The sequence below is a fragment of the Notothenia coriiceps genome, unplaced genomic scaffold (genome assembly GCF_000735185.1).
Source record: "Notothenia coriiceps isolate Sejong01 unplaced genomic scaffold, NC01 NC01_scaffold00001630, whole genome shotgun sequence".
NCBI lineage: Eukaryota > Metazoa > Chordata > Actinopteri > Perciformes > Nototheniidae > Notothenia > Notothenia coriiceps.
In genome coordinates, this window is record NW_011334331.1 from 260,326 (window position 1) to 280,257 (window position 19,932).

Genomic DNA, 19,932 nt, shown 5'->3' on the forward strand with positions numbered 1-19,932 from the left:
ACAGCACAGATTCAGCATATCATCATCACGGGACTGTTGAAAGGTGCCATCAATGTTCTCCCACCCCCTCCCCCCCCCCTCTCCCCCTGCTGATCTATTGTAATAAGAAAAAAGGCAGTTCAATACTCCTTGAGCCTTTTCACAAACTCACCCTACATGTTTTTCTTCTCAGCTTACTCGGGCTCGGCCTGGTGTAACTCAGGCCACTCCGGGATGCTAAGAGGTGGCAGAAACATGCTCTTGCACTCACTTCCAAGTAGTTGGGCGTACATGAGTCTTCATCTAGACCTCCCTAGACCTTTGTCTGACCTACATTAAGCATCACGAGTGTAATCGACCACCCAGCTACATAAAATCCACTTTTAGCTGAGTTCATGTTTTTCCAAAAGTGCTTGAAAATCTGGCCATCAACTTGAACTCAGTGCAGAATCCGTTTTTGTAAAGCAAAGGCAAAGCCTCATTCAAAAGTGTGTTGAAAGTGATAATCGCCTACTGCAAAAAAAGTTGAACACTTTAAAAGGATTGATTTACTTATAATGATCACACTTTAACCAATGGTATATTACTAAATTGTACTCATAATTTCTTTGATGATGATACAGTATCTCTTTTATTCTGTAGCAAACGTCACACCCGCTTACATTTTACTCAGAATAAGTAAAAATTGGTGGACTCAGATGCAGATACAAGACAGAGGATGATGATTCATAGCTCTACAGATAATTACCTCAGGCCTGATTTGTAAAAAGTGTTCATGTAATTAAAGCTTTTGAAGTATCCTATTCGATTATGTTATTTGTAAAGAAAAAAAGAAACAAAATGTTCCCTTTGCCCATTCACTCTAAGGGTCTCTCGGTCAGGTATGATGGCGGAAAAGTAACAGCATCCATCGCTGTCTACCAACATATTTGTTGATATTTCCACTGAGAACCACCAAATGTTCCAACTCCTACACAAGCAGGCTTTAAGGCAGATAAGCATGCTGGAAAATGTAAGATTGGGAGGCAGCAGTGGAGGGTGGCCTGAAAAGATTGGAGGGGCTGGTTAGCTGCAGATGAGAACGAAGGAAAACAGATGACCCTTGACTGGGAACTGGAGAAAGCTGCAGACAGGGGAGAGCGCAGACAATTGCTGGAAAAAGTTAGGTTACAGAAACACAGCAGTGGGACCAAGACAAGGACTTCACAAACTGGCAAGCGCTGTCGGGAGATCCTGCCGTAAATAGACATGGAACAATAAGCTGGTGAGTAATCATGACACTGCATGGCATGTGTAATAGTGATCCAAGTATCCTCATGGGGCAGAGGAGATATAGATGCAAATGTCAATACCACTCTCATGTAAATATATGGTTACATTTTCCGTGTGTTAGCTAAGCTTAACATGAAGACTTTAAATAGTGGGAAACAGCTCAGTTATTTCCAAAGCTAGACAAATCCGGCTAGCAGCTCCTGTAAAGATATCTTAAAATTATGAAAAGACATGAGATTTTTTTGGGCAAAGAGTCTTTTTACTGTCAATATATTGTTCTTAAATTCCTGGAATGATTACAATTGATGAGATATCTGAAGGCATACTGATCAGAATTCAGCCAAAACACTACTGACCTTAAAAAGATTTCACATACATTTGTTCCAGAAAGGTAAAAAATTCCACTGAACTGGACGGCAGAGCAGAGTACTGAAAGTGTGTAGCTTGACAGCAAGTGCATAGGGAACATCCAGATTATAGCATTGTCCAAAACACAGTCTGAGGTCAGTGACCACAATCTGTCTTGCAGGCGACTCTGGACTCCCGGAGGATCAGGGGGGGCCTTGGCCTGCGGATACCCTAACACTCATATCCACCCTCTGGGTTTGTGCGTGTTGGGGTGAATCCTTCAAAAATAAACATGCAGCATGCTGTCATTGCATGTCAGCAGTTTAGCAAAGGCATCCTCTAAGAGGAAAGAAGGTTTGAAATGTTTTTGCTTCACCATACAGAATTCTGTTTCTGCATTCAGAGAGTGTCTGCTTCATTGAACTACCACAAATCTTTAATCAATACTTGGCTTTAATGGCTTTTAATTCGGGTTAACTTTCTATTCTCACTAGTGTCATTGTCCATGTTTTACTTTATTTTTTCTGTTTTGCTTTTATCTTACATTTTTACATTTTCTTTTTAAAATTGTTTTATTTTAACCTATTTTAATTTCTTGTCAGCTTTAACTCAAGGGAATTTCATTAGGATCACTGTAGATGTTTTCTTGTTCTGTATTTATTTTAATATTATTTTAATATTGTTGTTATGCTTTCTGTAAAACACTTTGGTCTGCTTTGTGCATGAAAGGTGCCATACAAAAAGTGTATTATTATTATTATTATTATTATTATTATTATTATTAATACCCGCTACAACTTTTTTTAAATAATGAAGTTCTCTGCTGCCATTACTACTCAAATATATATAAAATTGTGTATGAATATAATGTTTTCAATGAAGAAGCATGCTTATTGGTCTTAAGACATCTTTCAATACAACACTGGTTGCAAATGAGTGCCAAACAGGAACAGATTTGTCATGTTTTTAACCAATCTGTTTTCAATGGCATGGCCGATTATCAACATGTTGTCATTCCAAAGTCTTTATTCCGTCTGTATTTTTTCCCCACTATTGTCAAGTCATTATGTGGCACAGTTTGAGGAATAACAGCCTCTGACCCATGTTACACCTAGGGGGTCCACCTACAGACTCTACCAGTATTATTACCAGACAAAGCCCCTTTGACTGCGATCCTTGTAAGGCATCTGGTCCTCATTAAACTGTATGTCTTTGGCTTGTTGGGTCAAAGATGACATGTACCATTAAACACAAAACAAACTACACAGCCAGGGAGACATTATTAGCTCCCAATCTAAGTCAACAGCGTTGCCCTTCTTGACCTTTTTTACATGTTAACATTCACTGTCTCGTTTCATGTTTAATTTACAAACGCTTGGAGATGTTTCTTTCCTTTGCCTTCTCTTCTCTTGTCAAAACATTGCACTAGCCTGGCTTAAACCTGTAACCCAATGAGTCATTTAACATAGGACACGTTTACCCACAAGCCAAGCAATTGCATCACGTAAGAATTTATTTAAATATCAGTTGCTTTATAATAAATGTACCAGTAGCTCATACGTTCATAAAAAACCCACATTGGACATTACTCTTGATGTGACTACTTGAGGTACGAGGTATTTTCTCTGCACGCAGAACATGTATTCTGCCAACCGCAGGGCAGTAGTAGAACCCAACAGAATAATTTTACAGGATGTTTTTTGGATGTTTTAATTAGTTCTCCCTCGTCCATATGTCTGGGCTGGCTAGTGTGAGCTTAAACTTAAACACATGGAAATATGATTCCCTGATGGTATGCTTAATGATCCAAGTATGTTTCAAAATACATAGGGCTTTTGCACTGTGGTTTCAGAAAGCCGTAAAAAAAATTGGCATGCTGGTTCTTTATTGGCATTCAAGAGCTCATGTCAAGTTTGACCCACCACCACTGAATGCCAATAATGACAGCATGAACTTTTTACAGAATCAAAAACATGCCTTAGTCTGCGTTGTATTTTGAGCTTTATGAAAAGGGAAAGCAACCAAAGTATCTCATATAGTTATGTGCACTTTTGCTCAGAATGAATTATCTTCGTTGCCAGCCTGGTGAGCAATTCATATAATTTGTCATTATAATCATTTGCTTATTGATTTTAGCCCACAATGTCTGGGCAACATTGCAGAAAATGCATTGCTCCATTGACTTAATGCTAACTGCTGTACATTGTTTAATAATATACTGATATACTGCAAGTGGCCCTAATGGGAAAATGATCCCAGCAACAGTGGAACTAAATGGAGAGAAATCAGCTGTCAAAACTGTCAATGGTAAATGTCAGGTCCTTTAAGGTTCTCTGACTGAAACAGAAAGGTATTCTATTGGCTCATGATTTTATACCGTTGTAAAGAGTCATACAGGGACAAACCACTTATGGTAAAAGCAGTCGCCTACGAAGGGACAGACAATGGAAGCAAAAGATTGGTTACCTATTGTATCCACAACAAAATCTTAGTATGCTAACTTTTGAGAAAGGTTCGCTCTTAACACAACTGAGGCTGATGTCTTTGGTATGCCACTTAATTAAAAGTTAAGGGAAGTTATTACAACTCATTTTGAAGGGGCAGGAATGTTCTTCACACATTTCAATAGTTGAGACATTTCACTCAGACCAACTTTTGTGAGCCCTATGATGGAGATAGCAACTGACATTTCCATCCCAAGAGCCATGCCCGTAGCAAAGTTAAAAACCATTGCTCTTATGAAATTATTTTTAAATATTAAAATAACACACTTTATGCTATTCTGTGAATGCCGATAGATTCCCACCTCTCCTCCCACACAGGACAATGAAATATATATTGTACAGGGCAGATGGCAAGAAAATAAGTGTTAGAGAGAAGCCCCACCACATTGTGCACAGACAGATTAGCTTTATGTTTCATTGTTTTTTGGTCGATTTGATGGTTGTACAACAAGAGATCCCGCTTGAACTGATACATGTGCTGCACTCATGGCATCCGAGTCGTCACCCAACAAACCATATTTCCTTACAGGAATATAAACTGCCACTGTATTGACACTACCCCTGGATATGCTAAATATTACCTGATATCCCACGTCGAGGGGAACTGGTGATAGATGTTAGCAGACATCCACACTGGTTGTGCTGCATTACACATGCTGGCCTCATAATTTTCATGCCATCTGGCGGGAACCTCACTGTCCCCAAACACCTCTGGCACATTAGTAGTCCTCTCTCACACTAACCGAGGGAGAGCAGTGTGTGTATGTATGTGTGTGTGTGTGTGTGTGTGTGTGTGTGTGTGACATTCCTCTGAAGAATAAGAGTCAACAACGATGAGGATTAATCAAATGGCCAGAGAGCCCACCCCCAACAAAACCTGGCTCATTTCAGGTAATAGAAACACTTGTTTTTTAATCTTCATGTTTGTTGTCCTTGCTTGTGTGTTGCCACCCCCTCACAAAGTCAGCAGCATCCACTCATGTTGTGCCTAAACAGACCCACAATTGTTAGGCGTGGGCTAAAATTCCTGTTTCCAATGACATGAAGCTCAGAGCAAGTTCAATCAGGAAGACTGCCTTCTAAATTAAATCTCTGTCTCACTTGCCCAGCTGCCTCCAATTAGCTAATCAGGGGCGTCAGTCTTTTAGCTAACCAACTGCATTTTGCCCTGATTTCCAACAGCCAATCATCGCTGTGTGCACACAAACTTTAAATCTGTTCTCCTCTCTCTTGCCATCAACTGTCATTTTAAGTGTAATGGCTGCAACTCTTCTCCACCCCTCCACCTCCAGGGCCCAGGTTAAGCTTATCAGAAGTGATCCCCTGGGATGGGGGGTTTCCTATTTTATCCATAAGATACATCATATCACGATGTGGTCCAATCCCCAAAGACTGTTCACATTTCTACGGTCTTGTTTACATGTTAACAAATAAATCTCTCCTGATTGAGATAAAAGTGTAAACTCTTTCATGATTTTCAAAACATATAATATCTTGGAATATCTGTTTTTGAACTTCTAATACAGGTCTAAACGATGTGAAACAATGTGAGATGAAAGTCACTGTTCCATTGACTGAACCTTGGGTGCAGCTCATTCACAGTGTTCTCATTTCCTGTGTCTTGATTAACAGCGACAGTTCACAAAGTCACCGTAGCTTCAGGCGGGTTTTCCTCTGATTCCTTGGCCCAGTTAGTCACCATTCCTTCGACTAGTGCTTCAAAAGGTGTTTTCCCAGCTTTTCGTGCAAACTGTGATCAAAGACTGATCCCTTCCTATTCAAATCTACATTGCCTCTCATTAGAAATCTGCCATTGTGTCAATGCACAGGTAGTGTTTAGACTAGAATACAGTGCTGTTCAGGATGAATGTCTCATACTTTATGATGTGCTTTCACAGGTTAATATCAGATCAAGTATCTTTGGGCTACTAGGGGACATTGGCAACAAGCTTTGATATATCACCTGTCAAGTTCATATGGTGATCAAATGGTTGGTTGCTGATGTACAAATCCAGCAGTTAAGGAGCAATATTATAATGTATGTGCACCTGCCCACTACGAGTGTATGGTGACATGTCAGATTCAGCCATATGGAGGATAGAGTTTTAAAGCATACTATAATCTCTTGGTAAAAGATGCCTGCAATGAAAAACCACAATATACAATGTCATGGTCTCTCTTAAAATGATTCATATTTAGTGACTGTGTGGTGACTGAATGTATTTAGAATCCTAAATATTTTCTACTAATGGTAATTTTATCTTTCCTTCGCAGCTGCCTTGGCACCATTTCCCCTCGGAGATCAATGAAGTTCAATTTAATCTTCATAAAAACCTTCTTATGGAGTCAAGATGGTTTTATTCTACAGAGTAGGGATGAAGAAGTCTCAATAATACCCATTTGTAAGTCGTGTATAACTTACCTCGCCAGCAGTCATTGCGAACCTGAAAGGGAGGAAACTCACATATACTGAATTTGACGTAAATGAGGCTTGACTAAATAATTCTACTCGGCTTGCTTCATTTCCATCCAGAAACCTCATGGCCATTGTTATAATTCCAAACAGTGCTGTTAATCTCCTTTTGTGTTTATAGCCTATGGATACAATTTAAAGTGCATCATGGGAAATAAGTATAAGGTGAAATTCCCATAAACAGTGTTAGCGTTCCATCTCCAAACCTTTAACTATTATCCTCCGCTCAGATATTGCCTTTGTTGGTATATTGTGTTTTTTTCATCTTTACCTGTTGTCATGGAGATAAAGAAACAACTGAAATAATGTGCAGTGAAGTCATTTTAGAAACACAAACAAAGACATTCTTTACGTCATGAAATAAAAAATGATTTGAGATAAACAAAGCCCTTATTTAACACTGTTTATCTTAGTCTTTATTTTGTCACAATTGTATGTCAAATATATATACGTCTATATGACATATATTATATGACATATATAATTTCATTTCTTTACAATAGCGAAACAACATAGAGATGACACACTATTTTGGTTTCTAAGTAGAAGCTCCTTTTAAATAGTGGCATTTTTTTCAATACACTGTTTAAGTCAAGCTCCCACTCAAGTCACGGTTTTTGTTTTCCTTATTGAGTCACATGTATTCACAATGTGTGTTTGTTTGTCTTTGTTTCAAGTCTTTTGCAGTGTCAATATTTTTTCCGTCTGCAGAATTAATCTGTTCGTGTTCGTTTTAAAATCGTCGGCCATCTGTTATTGGTCCGTTTGGCCACAAAGATGCTGCCACCTGCTAACCATCTTGTGCCACCCGCAAAGGTATACAGTTATTGGAAACAGTGTTGTTGACGCTTTACAGAGTTAATCCAATCAGCTTGCAGAGGGTTTGGCATAAGCATTTCCAGTTCCTCTGCAGCTGGGTCCTTTGGTGGCCAAGGAGTAGTTTGCGCCTCCGTACACGAGGGACGTCTGACCTTGGCACCGTCCCTGGGTTTCTCTTTGGCCTGCTGCCTTCAGACCTCTGGTTACACCGCCTGTGTGCAGAACTCTGGCTGGATATTGGACAATTTTCCCTTCGGACTCCTGCACAGCTCCGGCCTCGAGAGTGTTTGTGCCACCGCGGTGGACCTCGCTTTGAGACCCTAACATTTTTATGGTGTTGGAAAGGCTTTTATGTTTTAATTCCTGCTCTATTTCCAGTGTAATTCCAACGGTTTGTGAGGAGCTGAGATTCTTTTCCGACCCCAGTGTGACGGTGATGGTGGCAGGAGGGCTAACACCGCGGGGCATAACTACAGGATCCAGAACCACAGTCTCACGGGGCCGAGAGGAAGAAGAGCTCTTGGGCATGGCTGTCTTTCCAGCCAGTGCGGGACGCCACTTCAGTAGCCCCCCTTGGTTTCGCCCACTCGTGAACACATTCCCCGCCTCGAGGTCACATGCTTGGAGAGAAGGGATGATTGGCACAGAACGGGTGTGCAGGGACGGTGGAGTGTAGGTTGTTCCCTTATCCAGGCGAGTGCTTGGGACTTCGGTCCATCCCTTTCTGGCTGCGAAGTTGGAGAGTGAAGTCCTGCTCAGGAGGGGGCCGACCTTTCCACTCCCAGAATCACACCTTTAGGCAGAGGAGAGAATAGAAATGGCAGGGTCAGATAGAGAGACCAAGTCATTTAAATTGTGACCTTTTCTGCAGAGACACTTATTTCCTAAGGGAGAGACAAGGGTGAGGAATATAAAACAGAGATAAACTCGCACTTCTTTTGTGCTTTTTCACAATTCCATTTCCCCACCAAATTATTATTTACGTATTGTTCTTTCATAATCTTGTGTAATTATTTATAATCCTCGGCATGAGCAGTCTGTATTGTCTCCGCATGAATGTTTAACTGAAAAATCCCTTCTCTCATGACTGCCTTATCGGAGATTTAAAGCTTTAGCAACACAGCTGCTGGATTCCTGACCGCAGCCTGTGGGAGTTTTTTGGGGAAAAAAATGGTTTTCTTGAACATGTGTGTTCTAATTTTGGATACATAATCTCACAGAAAACACATTGACCTTTTTTCCACCAAAATAGGCTCAAGTTCTTTAAATACAGTGAAAGACTGCTAGAAGGAGATGTACTTTATTTTTCCTGTTTTTTATGAAGTCCCTCTTTAAGACTCTCAAACCAGATTCGGGGATAGTTGGAACAGTGGAAAGAGACCGTTTTTTAGGAGTTCTGGCAGTTTAATTGAATTGTTTCCGTTATGATCAGCGAGTATATATTATTTTTGTCTGACTGTGGCATTGAGAGCATATACAGTATATTATTGAATGTTTTGCACAGTAATAGATAATTGTTCAAATTCATGCTTATTTTATTTCCTATGTATTGATGTGCCTCACATAGCATCACACCAGAAATAGGAAATATCATTATTGCAAATCTGATCTGGAGAGAACAAATACTGTTAGCACTGCAGAGCATGGGGTCCCGGAAATGAAGGCCAATTGTCACTGATAGTATTGGGTGTTTTGTCCAGAGGGGGGCTTTAGTCTGACAGGTGAATGTAGCTATATTCATGGGTGTGAGCATCTCAGCAGTATTTGGCATGAAGATGCTACCTGACTTCATGTATCACGAAGCATAAACGTCATGTTCAGTATGAAAGAGCAGAGAACTCCAGAGTCAAGTTGGTAAGTTTGTGTATGAGTTGAGTGTGCACAAGAGTTATTATTGTTACTGAATACTCAATTCATGTTTAGAATCACCCCGGCAAAGCCTTAGGAGACAAGCAGTTTTATTGTCAGCCTTCAGAGACTGTTTGTAGCATAACCAAGTTTAAATAATTGAATTACTTTCCCCTCTCCTCCCTTGGTATTAGAAGGGCAAATGCAAGCTGGAGGTAAATCCGGCGGATCAAAAAACATATCCAAAAATAACTCCCACAGCAAATTTGCCTTCAATTCTGTCTTTATCTGCGATGGGTAAATATATGTTTTGACAGTGGATAATGAAACTGACAGTCCTCTGCGGGGATGTGTTTTTCTCAAAATAGAAAACATGTCCACTTCTTTGTTTGCTTTGTTCTTTCCTCATTTTTAAACACTTTCCTCCGCACTCTGTGCCTCCATCTTTCCTCCGCTGCGCTCTCATCATCTCTGCACAATCTCCCTTCTTTCCTCACTTTCCCCTCTCTCGTTCTCTCACTCTCCTTTCCACCTCCCATTTCTCATTTCCAGAGATGAGAGTGTGTATCCATGGCAACAAGGGAGAGGTGGGGGCTGGAGGAGGTGGAGGAGGAGGGGGGGGACTGTAAGCTTGGTAGCTTGTTGTGTGGATGGTAAGTCGAGAAATACGTCATTTCAACCTCCTGAAGGTCAGAAAAATACACTCAACTGAAGAATCTGCAAGGGAATTATCAATGTCTAATGAGATCCAAAATAGTTTAACTGTACAAGCGTCTCCCCAAGAAGATCAGGAGCCCTCTTATTTAATCTCTTCTCCTAAACACTGTGGTAGGTTAAATTGCCTCAAGCTCACAAACGTCTGTGATTTGGAAAGAAACAAACAATTCTCATTAGTTTCTGTAGTCGTTTGTTTATTTGTTATTCTGTGTTTGTGAAAAGGGAAGCTGCTCCTCGAGGATCTCCCCGCACAACCATTTGAAAGAACTGCTGAGCTCCATGGAGCTTTGTTTAAAAATGTAAATTATGGAAATAGGTCACATAAAGGGGTTGGCAGCTTGCAGTGTATTTTACAAGCCACTGTAGCGCTCAATCAGGATGGGATGTGAAGAGAAACAGCACTAGACACTTCTAAGTGTGTGTAATGCACGAGGGACACTACTGCTTTAACAACAGACGCTCCTGATAACAGTGCCATCGCTCATTTGCACACACTGACAGCAAATTAGGCTGTTCCTGAGTCATATGCTAAATAGGACGGCCTTACTCAAGCTTAAAGATGCTCACTCCTGCATCTGTAAAAAAATAATCCAATGTTTGTAGTGTTACTTGTTTGAGAGGAAATGCAAGCGGGACTGCTTGACATTATTCATTATTCTACTTAGGGAAACAAGCATTTCAATGAACATTTTCAAGCTGTGATGTATGTTACTTAACAATCAATCTTATTCATCTGTAGGCAAAAAGAAAAGTTTTAACTGAATGTGAAATACTTTTGTTTCCACACGGATCACCTCCATCTTTGAGGACACGGGGTGAACACGGCTCTTTGATCACAAATGTGTCGGAGAAGGATTTCACATCACGCTATCTTTTTGAACCCTAGCCACTGAGCATTATAAGACTGTACTTTAGAAAATATGTAAGTTATTTTAAGCCCCCGGATAGCTAACTTTTTGAGAAACGGCTCTGCCAACAGTGCTCCCTGCTTTTAATGCCTCCTGAAACAGCGCCAGTAGACATGCTTCACTTGTGATAGCCATGAAAATAGGGCAGCTCGCTGTCCTTACTCGACATGAGGATGAGCATGTGGAGAACTCAAGATGTCTCAACGCCCGATATTAAGCATTTTCAATTTGCAGCCTTGTTTTAGAAGGCTACAGTCACAAAATGGCTCCATATTTATCTTGTAAATGGCAGAAAATGTAATTATTTATTTGATATGCCACCCACAAGGCTTCCACATAATGCTCATAATTATCTCAAAGCAACCCTTTCTGGACATCTTTTGAACTTGTGCATTATCTGGTAATTAGCTTTGGCGCCATTGTTATGCATTTAACCCTGATAAAGCCCCGCGGATGAAACACATTTTCATTCACAGCATCAACCCAATAGCTGGTATACGGAGGGATTACACTCAGACTCATTTCTTGGACTTCCCCGGCTCCATGATACTGTTGAGCGGTCCGGATCAAATGTGTTTTCCAAATTAATTGTGACAGTCCCAGTTGAAGGAGGGCACAGCAGATCTCATTTATTTCCCTTGATCAGATTTCATAAGCCAGTTCTCAGATTTGAACTCTGAGCATTTCAGTCATAAACTCCTTCTCCCCAAATTATCCTCCTGCCACTCAAAGTTAACCCCAGTTAGTCCGGGAGGTCAGTATCACTACACTGGCTGGTTGACATCAGCTTATAGAGGGCCAAAGAGAATTTCCTCAGGGAGGATACAGTATAACAAAACTAACCAAAAGGAAGAACAAACTTCACCTTCTTATGAACTCAATGTCTGTAGACTCATCCTCCTGCAAGTGTTTGTAGACGTGACCAGCCCCTCTGGATCCATCAATGAGATTGGTCGATATTTTATGTTTTCCTCTGGAAACGGGTGGGGTCCTGAAGTATATATTCTCCCTCCGTTGTCGGGAAGGGCTCAGAGAAAGGGAGCTACTCCTGTAACCAGAATGAAACCAGCAAAGAGTGAATATTACAGATTTAACACAGTACTTTAAAAAGTTTCATAAAATCAAACAGCACTCACTAATTCATTTAGTGTATCAAATCTATCTCATCTACTGTGTTCATTGATGTATAATTGACTGGACTGGATGGACGTTGCTGTTTGATGTTGGGTGTTGAGTAGGAAAAAAGCTTCATATTTCACACTTAATTTACTCGGGTGCATTCATGACCTTAGTATTGAAGTCTAAACATTAGAATTGGGTTGTGAAAAGAATAGTAATTTACCAGTAAGCAGTGCAAATGACACAGTGACAATGCTAACATGATGATGATTAGCAGGTAGATTCACTATGTTCATCAGTTGAGCCTGTTAGCATAATAACATTTGTTAATTAAAAAGACAAATAAAGCACAGCTGGGGTTCATTGCAGTTAGTTTTGCAGATACTGTGTTTGATCATAAATCGAAGAATTGGGGACATTTTGACCTGTTGATGGGGCTACTTTAAAGTGGACCTATCATGCTATATTTGAATAATATATTGTAGGGCCATACCTATATAAAACATGCCTTTGAAGCTTTTTTTTCAAAATACCAAACAGATCATGCATTTTAGCCATGCCTCATTTGCTCTATTCCAGCCCTGTTTTTGCAAGGGCTGATTCTGTGGCAAATGAGCTGCAGCTGGCCTCGCCCCCCCTGCAAAAGAGGGGGGCGAGGCACGAGCGTCATGTTACCATGCTGTTACCATGCCACGCAACCTCTCATTCCCCTGATAGGTGGAGAGTTGCCCATATAGGCGGAGCTCCTTGTTTCTGATGTCAGAGATATTTCAAATCTGGATCAGTCTGTATCAGATCCATTGCAGCCCCGTTTTTAGAGATTTGGGTATGGAGGAAAAGAGAGAGGGTTGTGTTTTCTGACACTTGGTGAGTTCCCTGACACACCGGGGACACATATTCATGTATAAAAGACGTACACAAGTGCATTTTGCATGATAGGTCCCCTTTAAGTCAAAATATCACCAACGTCATTGCAATGACTCCTCTTTTGACATTGAATATCTTTTACCACAAGATACATGTAAACCTCATGGCAGCTTTAGGAGAATACGTTAATCATTCATCCTCTGGGGACCCTGAATGAACATGAACAACCGACATCTGCAGAGCCACAAAGCTTTAATGTGATTCTGGCACAAAACACTTAAATGTTTCTCTTTGTGACCTGCCTGTTTGATTTCGACACTGTTGATGAAATAAATATGCAAGGGCACATTTCTTCCTTTTTCTACTCTCAACGAGAACAAAAATCTACATCCTGCTACCCTCTTTAAAGCCTGTGCTTCCTGCCGAGGCACACTGTTTTTAAATTGTTCTGGAGGCAGCAGGTGGTCGACTTCAAAGCACATCCATGCACTTCTGCAGCATTAAAGCCATGACATCAAATGTGAATCAAAGTTATATTTCACTATCAATACAGAGCAAGAGAAATACAACTCCCACAGAAGGTGTGGGATTATGAAATACAGACATATATCATTTTCAGTTTTATTTTTAATACATTTCAGCGTGGCAGCCTTTTTCATTACCTGCTTATGTTTATTTTATGAACAATAGGTTAGTGGATGTGCAAATATTTTCTAGCTTGTCCTTTACCTGAACTGCCACAATGCTTTTAATTCATGCAGCAAACTAAGCATTCCAGTAGACGACTGGTTATCAATTAAAAGCTTACCGCAACGCTGTGGAAAAATTACTCAGTTAAATCATAATTTCCAAATGTCCGTGTCTGTGGAACAATAAGCATGGCTAATGTCAGATCTAGAGTTTGCCAGCATTAGCGTATGCATCGTCTGATGTTGTAAAAAGTTGATATGAATAAAGCTGAATTATGTCATCTTTTTTGGCTATTAGTATGCAGATTTTGTTAATTAGGATTAACTGAAAGCTGGAAAAATCAAATATGTTTTTGTGAATGATATCACCAGGCGGTTGCAATTATTGAAAGTCAAATGTTAAAGGTCTGAAATTAAAAGGCCACGGCTTATCTCCATTCACTACAAAAATGTACAACCTCCTGATGTTAAATGGGTTTTGGTGGACTTATAAAGCAACAATTATAATGAGTTCTTCTATGTTTGTGCTTCTTTTAGACAGAAGAGACAGGGATATGGAGAATAACATTACAGTATGTGACAAAGTACAACACTTTTCCACAGAACCACATGTCAGCATGTTAAAAATTCATGCTCACTGACTCAATTTGTGCACATTGATTAGCTTACAATTTCCTCATAATCCAATCAAGACAATATAAACTTGGCAATTTATCAAATTCAACAATAGCACAAATGAAAACATTGATTGAGTACTGGCAGTGTGGTGATTATGCATCGACTTGGACGGAGCTATTTCCATCAGATTTAGCTGGCAAGGCAATTTGGAAATATGCTTGAGAACAGACTGAACAGAGAGAGCGGCACTGGCTAGTTCATTCAGTACTTACCAACATTGGAGATGAAATTGAAGATTTCTTCACCAAGCACTATTCTATATAGAAAGTGTCAATTCATAAATGCCCGAAATATGATGCCAGAAAAGTCAGTCTTTGATCGAGAAAAAATCTCAACAACCACTTGATGGATTGCAATGAAATGTTGGTTTACAGACAATGGGACTCATTCACAAACAGTACTTATGATGATGGCTACCCCCAACAATCTCTAGTACCATGAAATTGTGCAAATGCAGCCAATGTTCAGTGCTGAAAATCCTAAACTGAAAAACTTATTGTGGGCACTATCTCTCTCTTACAGCGATATAAACACTCTCTCAATCACAAACATCTACAAAAATGTATGTCCTTGTATAGGGGTGTAAGCTGATTGCTAATAGTGGGCAATTGCATGTCAAATAAAAATGAACCTAATTTAGTGACATTCAGTTTATGCAGTCGTAAAACTACATTGGCAATGTCACGTGTCGGGTTATTTTGCATGTGGAATTATTTTGTGTGCAAATTAAGAACATTTCTGAACGTTTTAATGAGAGAGGCCTATTTGTACAACTAATCTAAATGGCTTTTGACACTTTTAGCTCCACCATGGCGACAAACATACCCGCAAAACTATTATTCCCATTGGAGTTAGAAGTTCTTTCTGCATCATAATTTAAAACATGTTAGCCTGCTATGATAAGCGTTAAGATCAAAGCGCACACATGACTAAGTGCATCCCAACAGACTGTTATTCCTTTTGGTTTCAGACCAGGCTATGTATATATTTTCACTGATGTTATATGATGTCTTAATCGTCTATGCCAAATCCCAGTCCGACACATATACTGTGCATTCATGCATGTGAATCAATCTGCACATGCTCATACAAACCCCTGGGATACACAAGTAACATTTTGCAGCAATATTGATGGGCCCTATTGACATGCACTATTGGGCATTTCTCCTGATAGCTCAAAATATGGTCCTCTTTTCTCAGGTCAATAGCTGAAAGCATCTCAACATCATCCATCACCGTCTAGTTCTCCCCTGCCTTGTCCGACTCTGAGAACAGGCTGAACAGATGATTGACTGTCAGCTGCTCTCCGTGAAGCACCTGCAGGACACTGTGGGGATTAAAAAGCCAGCACCATCCCTTCAGCCACACATGACAACCTTTTGGACACAGCAGCAGCCCATTAAAACAGAGAACAACTGCCGCATCAGTGGAGGCTTCACTGAAGTTGTCATCATAGTCAACTATAGACATCTGAAATCCCCTTCTGCCTGCACAGACAAGCACACCCGCCTCTCTCTGCAAACATCACTGCCTCTAATCATATCCTGTACTGTCTGTTCTCCCGATAGTTCTGAAAGCTTATATAACACACCCAGCATGTAATAAGACCTTAAGTACATGTGTGGAGCCTTTCATTTTCTGAAAAGTTGCAGCTCTGAACCACAGATGCTTCCAGTGCTGCCTAAAATAGAAAAATATTACAGGAGAGATCGACATTTACCAGCAATCAATTAGCGATTTACCAACAATGAGTGGAATTGGTGCTAAGGGAAATATATTTCTGAGTAACGACATCTTGCACATTGTGTGACTGAATGTCATTAACTTTCAAATTGTGCCTGCACACATAATATCATCAAAGCAAATGAAGCTTTTCTGTAAACATCCCAGATATGTGTAGGACCATTGAAGCATGCTCTAAAACATCCCTGTGTTCTTCTGAGGATTTAAAATGACAGCAATTGATTCTCACTGCTGTGATCACAACCGTAAATGAGATTCGTCCCTGCAAAATGTAGTCAATTCTGTTGGCTTTTGCTGTCATTTAAAGGCTGGCATGAGGGAAAATGTGTCTGATCAATGTTTAACTCTGCAAATTCAAATGCACTTCTCTTCCGTCTCCTCTTGCCTTTCAGTCTGCAAGAAGTCAATTCCGAATTTGCCTGAGCACACATTTAATGACTCATTTTTTCTACCCGCCATGTCAATAAAGACATCCTTTTTTCCAACTATATTGAAAGAATCTAATATAAATGTAATTAAGCAAGCTAAACCAATAATCCTCCTATAAAACGTGTGATTCTGTTATGCACACAGACAAAGCTTGCAATGTATCCAAGATGTATATTAATAGGGTGGCTCATGATTATAATCACCATAAATCACCAATTTTACAAATGATCTGTTTATAATGTGCTCGGTATTGTCTCCCGTGTGATGATTTCATTTCTCAATTGGCTGCCTCTTGTATCTGGATTTAGCGAGAGGTATGAAACAGGAAATAAGAGGATGTCACATGTCACCTGAAGCGTTTCCCTTTAGACAGCGCTCTGCTGAGAAGAGGGGGGGCTGCTGTCGATGTGCCCGGTGCCACGCTGCTGCCCTTAACGGACGATCCATGAGAACTGCATCCCTGCAAAAATGAAGACGAATAGTACATCAGCAGGTAATAAAACAAGGTAATTGTGGCTTCAGGATGTATCTTCAAAATGATCGTTGAACTATGTGACAGACATTTTGTTTCTTTATTGCAGTTGCATTCATTTGTTATAAAGATCGCAATCAACAACAAGACAGTCTGGTGTAAGTGATTATGTAAGTCAACAAAGAATATAAGCTGTGGGTATAATACATAATGCAGGGGATATATATGTGGCTTAACAGCGAGTCCCCACTCAGGTTTGAGTCCCCAGTCAGGATGTTCTCCCCCCTCAGTGAGGCAGAGTGTCTTTAATTACACTTTACATTTTAAACTGCAGATTAAGAAGGGACGCTTGGTGAATAAACTCCAGCTTGGCCCTCATTGCACTCCTGCCACACTAAAGAATTAATCCCACACAAGATTACATTAATGGTTTCCTAAAGAATCTTCCCCCTCAATTCTTTCCCTTTATTATGATCAAAACGAACACCATTATCTCACAACAGGCCCCAGACAGCGCTCTGGCACAGCAACCCTGAGAGACCCCCTCTGAGAGTCATGAGATAATTCGGTTTTCCAGTTACAGTATTTCCTCTGCTGCCCTTTCTCTCTCTCTGATTTTACATCATTAAAGCAATTGCATGTGACTCAGAGCCAGTTCAGGGGGTCCATGCGTGATAAGCCTCTTTTTCTCCCATATACCCCTGACTCCCAGAGGGAGCTGTTACTGCTGTTGACAAGTTGTGCAAGAAAATGGGATCATTTTTGGCCACCCTCTCATATACCCTGCAGGTGGAGAACGCCTCACTTTCTGGATCAATTACAGTGGCAAACTTTCCCAGAGGAGGTTATCTATGTCCGGGGATAAAATAAATAGCTTGTGGCAGACAATGGCAGATCTGTGTGGCATAACCCATTTCACTTGTTCCCTCCTATCTCACTTTTGCCTTGTTTTATGCCACTTGTGAAAGCCTTGGATAACCACAACGCGACGGAGATTTATTTCAAGGAGAACCAAGAAAAAAGAAAAGCCTGAAAGAAACAGAGAAAAATCTATCAATAAGTTGACTATCAACTACATAAGAAGAATGGCAAACCAATGCATTGAGAGCAGCATTGATCCTCCTTGGATTACCATCAAATCACAGATCCTGAACCCGGCATAATGGGATATTTGACCATTCTTCATGAAGGACATTCCTTGGGCACAAACCAGCAGCAGATGCAGTTTAGTGCTCCAACCGAGCAACGTGTAAATGTGACTAACACTGACAGCTAACACAGTTTCTGTTCTACCTGAGCAAAATGTTAATCGGCTGTTCTAGAATTGTACATTGCCGACATGCACATTAGCATTATCTTTGTTGACAGCGTTATTAATTATCAAGCTGCAGCGGCCTGTCCTTTTATTAACGGATCTACCTACAGAAGCTTTCATACAGTATCATCCCCCCTGCTGTCACAACACTCTGAACAACTGGCTAATGTGGTTAATCTCTCATGGCACTGTGCCTTAAGGTTTTCTTTTTAAAGCAACTTTTTCAAGAGGCATAGTTTCATGCACACAAACTTCAGCTCATTCATATTTGATACTTTCTCATATTTAAAACAATATTCAAAAGGACAGCAGTTCATCCCCAATGCCTGTTTATAAAAACCTTTCACTTGAATAGATAAAATAACATAAATATATTCTGATAACATATTCTCAAATAACATTAAAAAGCCTTTGGTTTCTAAGAATGTGTGCTTTCTTGGTGTACTGCAAGTCATGTCTGGTAGAAAGATGACCTCAGAGTGTAAAACGACTTTGGTCAAAACAGAACAAAGCCTTGTGGAACCCTAGAGCGTTGATTAAAATATTCTAATGTCCTATTTCTGTGGATTTTGGTACACAACGCTTTTTTCTATGGCCCTTACCGTTCTCTGAGCACATAAAGTATTCATAAAGCCTAACATCATTCCTGAGGGTGACCCAGTCTCTTAGAGTGAGGCTAGTTAGTAAGTTCCAGCTTCCGGCTGAAGGGAATTGAGTTCTTCTCGTCTTGTCCTTCCAGCATGTGTGCCCCTATTCCTTCATGTTGGTGCATGTCTGTTTTGGTGCAGTGTGTCTCATCGGGGCATACCCTATCTCTTTTTATTTGACACTTCTATGCCACAGAGATGTTGATAACACAACTCTCAGTCGATTGTGAGTTATTTAACTATCCAATTTTCCTTAAAAGTTCCCATAGATGACTCATATATAAAGCAGTTTGCATGGCTGCGTATATTCACTTAAGTGCAGGAGCGTGTGCAATTAACATGGCTATTTAAGTTTGGATGTACAGATGGAGGGAACATATGTTGCACAGGAATACTCCAAGATGTATAAATAAGTGTAGGTATTTGTGCTGACAGATGGAAGAGAATCATATAAATGTGCTAAAATGCTGCACGAGGCGGGGCATGTGGGCAGAGAGGTCAGGCGTTAATGTATAGGTTAAGGTTAGAAAACTGTTAAAATAACTATACTTCTACGGGAAGACTATTGGTAGAGGAATGTGAGAATTTGGCGAGGGATATTGTCAAATATCTGGAACAAACTACCAGAAACCTGCAACTCTTACAACTTTTAAATCCATGCTGAAGACTTTCTTTTTGCCGCAACTTTTAATTGAACTATTCACATCTTACACTTTATTGGGGGGGTCTGGGGGGGTCCGAAAACCAGTCAGTTTTAACCCTAACCCTAACATGTCACCCATTGAGCATGTTTGGGATGCTCTGGATCGGCGTATACGACAGCGTGTTCCAGTTCCTGCCAATATCCAGCAACTTCGCACAGCCATTGAAGAGGAGTGGACCAACATTCCACAGGCCACAATCAACAACCTGATCAACTCTATGCGAAGGAGATGTGTTGCACTGCGTGAGGCAAATGGTGGTCACACCAGATACTGACTGGTTTTCGGACCCCCCCAGACCCACACACACACACACTACTACACGTACTACGTACGTACGTACGTACGTACGTACGTACGTACGTACGTACGTACGTACGTACGTACGTACGTACGTACGTACT

General features: G+C 40.4%; 1 protein-coding gene across 1 annotated transcript in view; it reads right to left on the reverse strand.

Moving 5' to 3' along the window:
• Positions 1–6,984: 6,984 nt before the first annotated feature.
• nrg3b (neuregulin 3b) overlaps positions 6,985–19,932 on the reverse strand; it is a 28,670-nt gene continuing 15,722 nt past the window's right edge. Inside the window, exons 5-7 of the mRNA XM_010791613.1 lie at positions 16,744–16,853; positions 11,734–11,916; positions 6,985–8,188 (exon numbers count right to left, since the gene is read on the reverse strand). Coding sequence (XP_010789915.1) covers positions 7,444–8,188; positions 11,734–11,916; positions 16,744–16,853 — 1,038 coding nt within the window. The 3' untranslated portion in view covers positions 6,985–7,443. The remainder of the gene's footprint in view (positions 8,189–11,733; positions 11,917–16,743; positions 16,854–19,932) is intronic.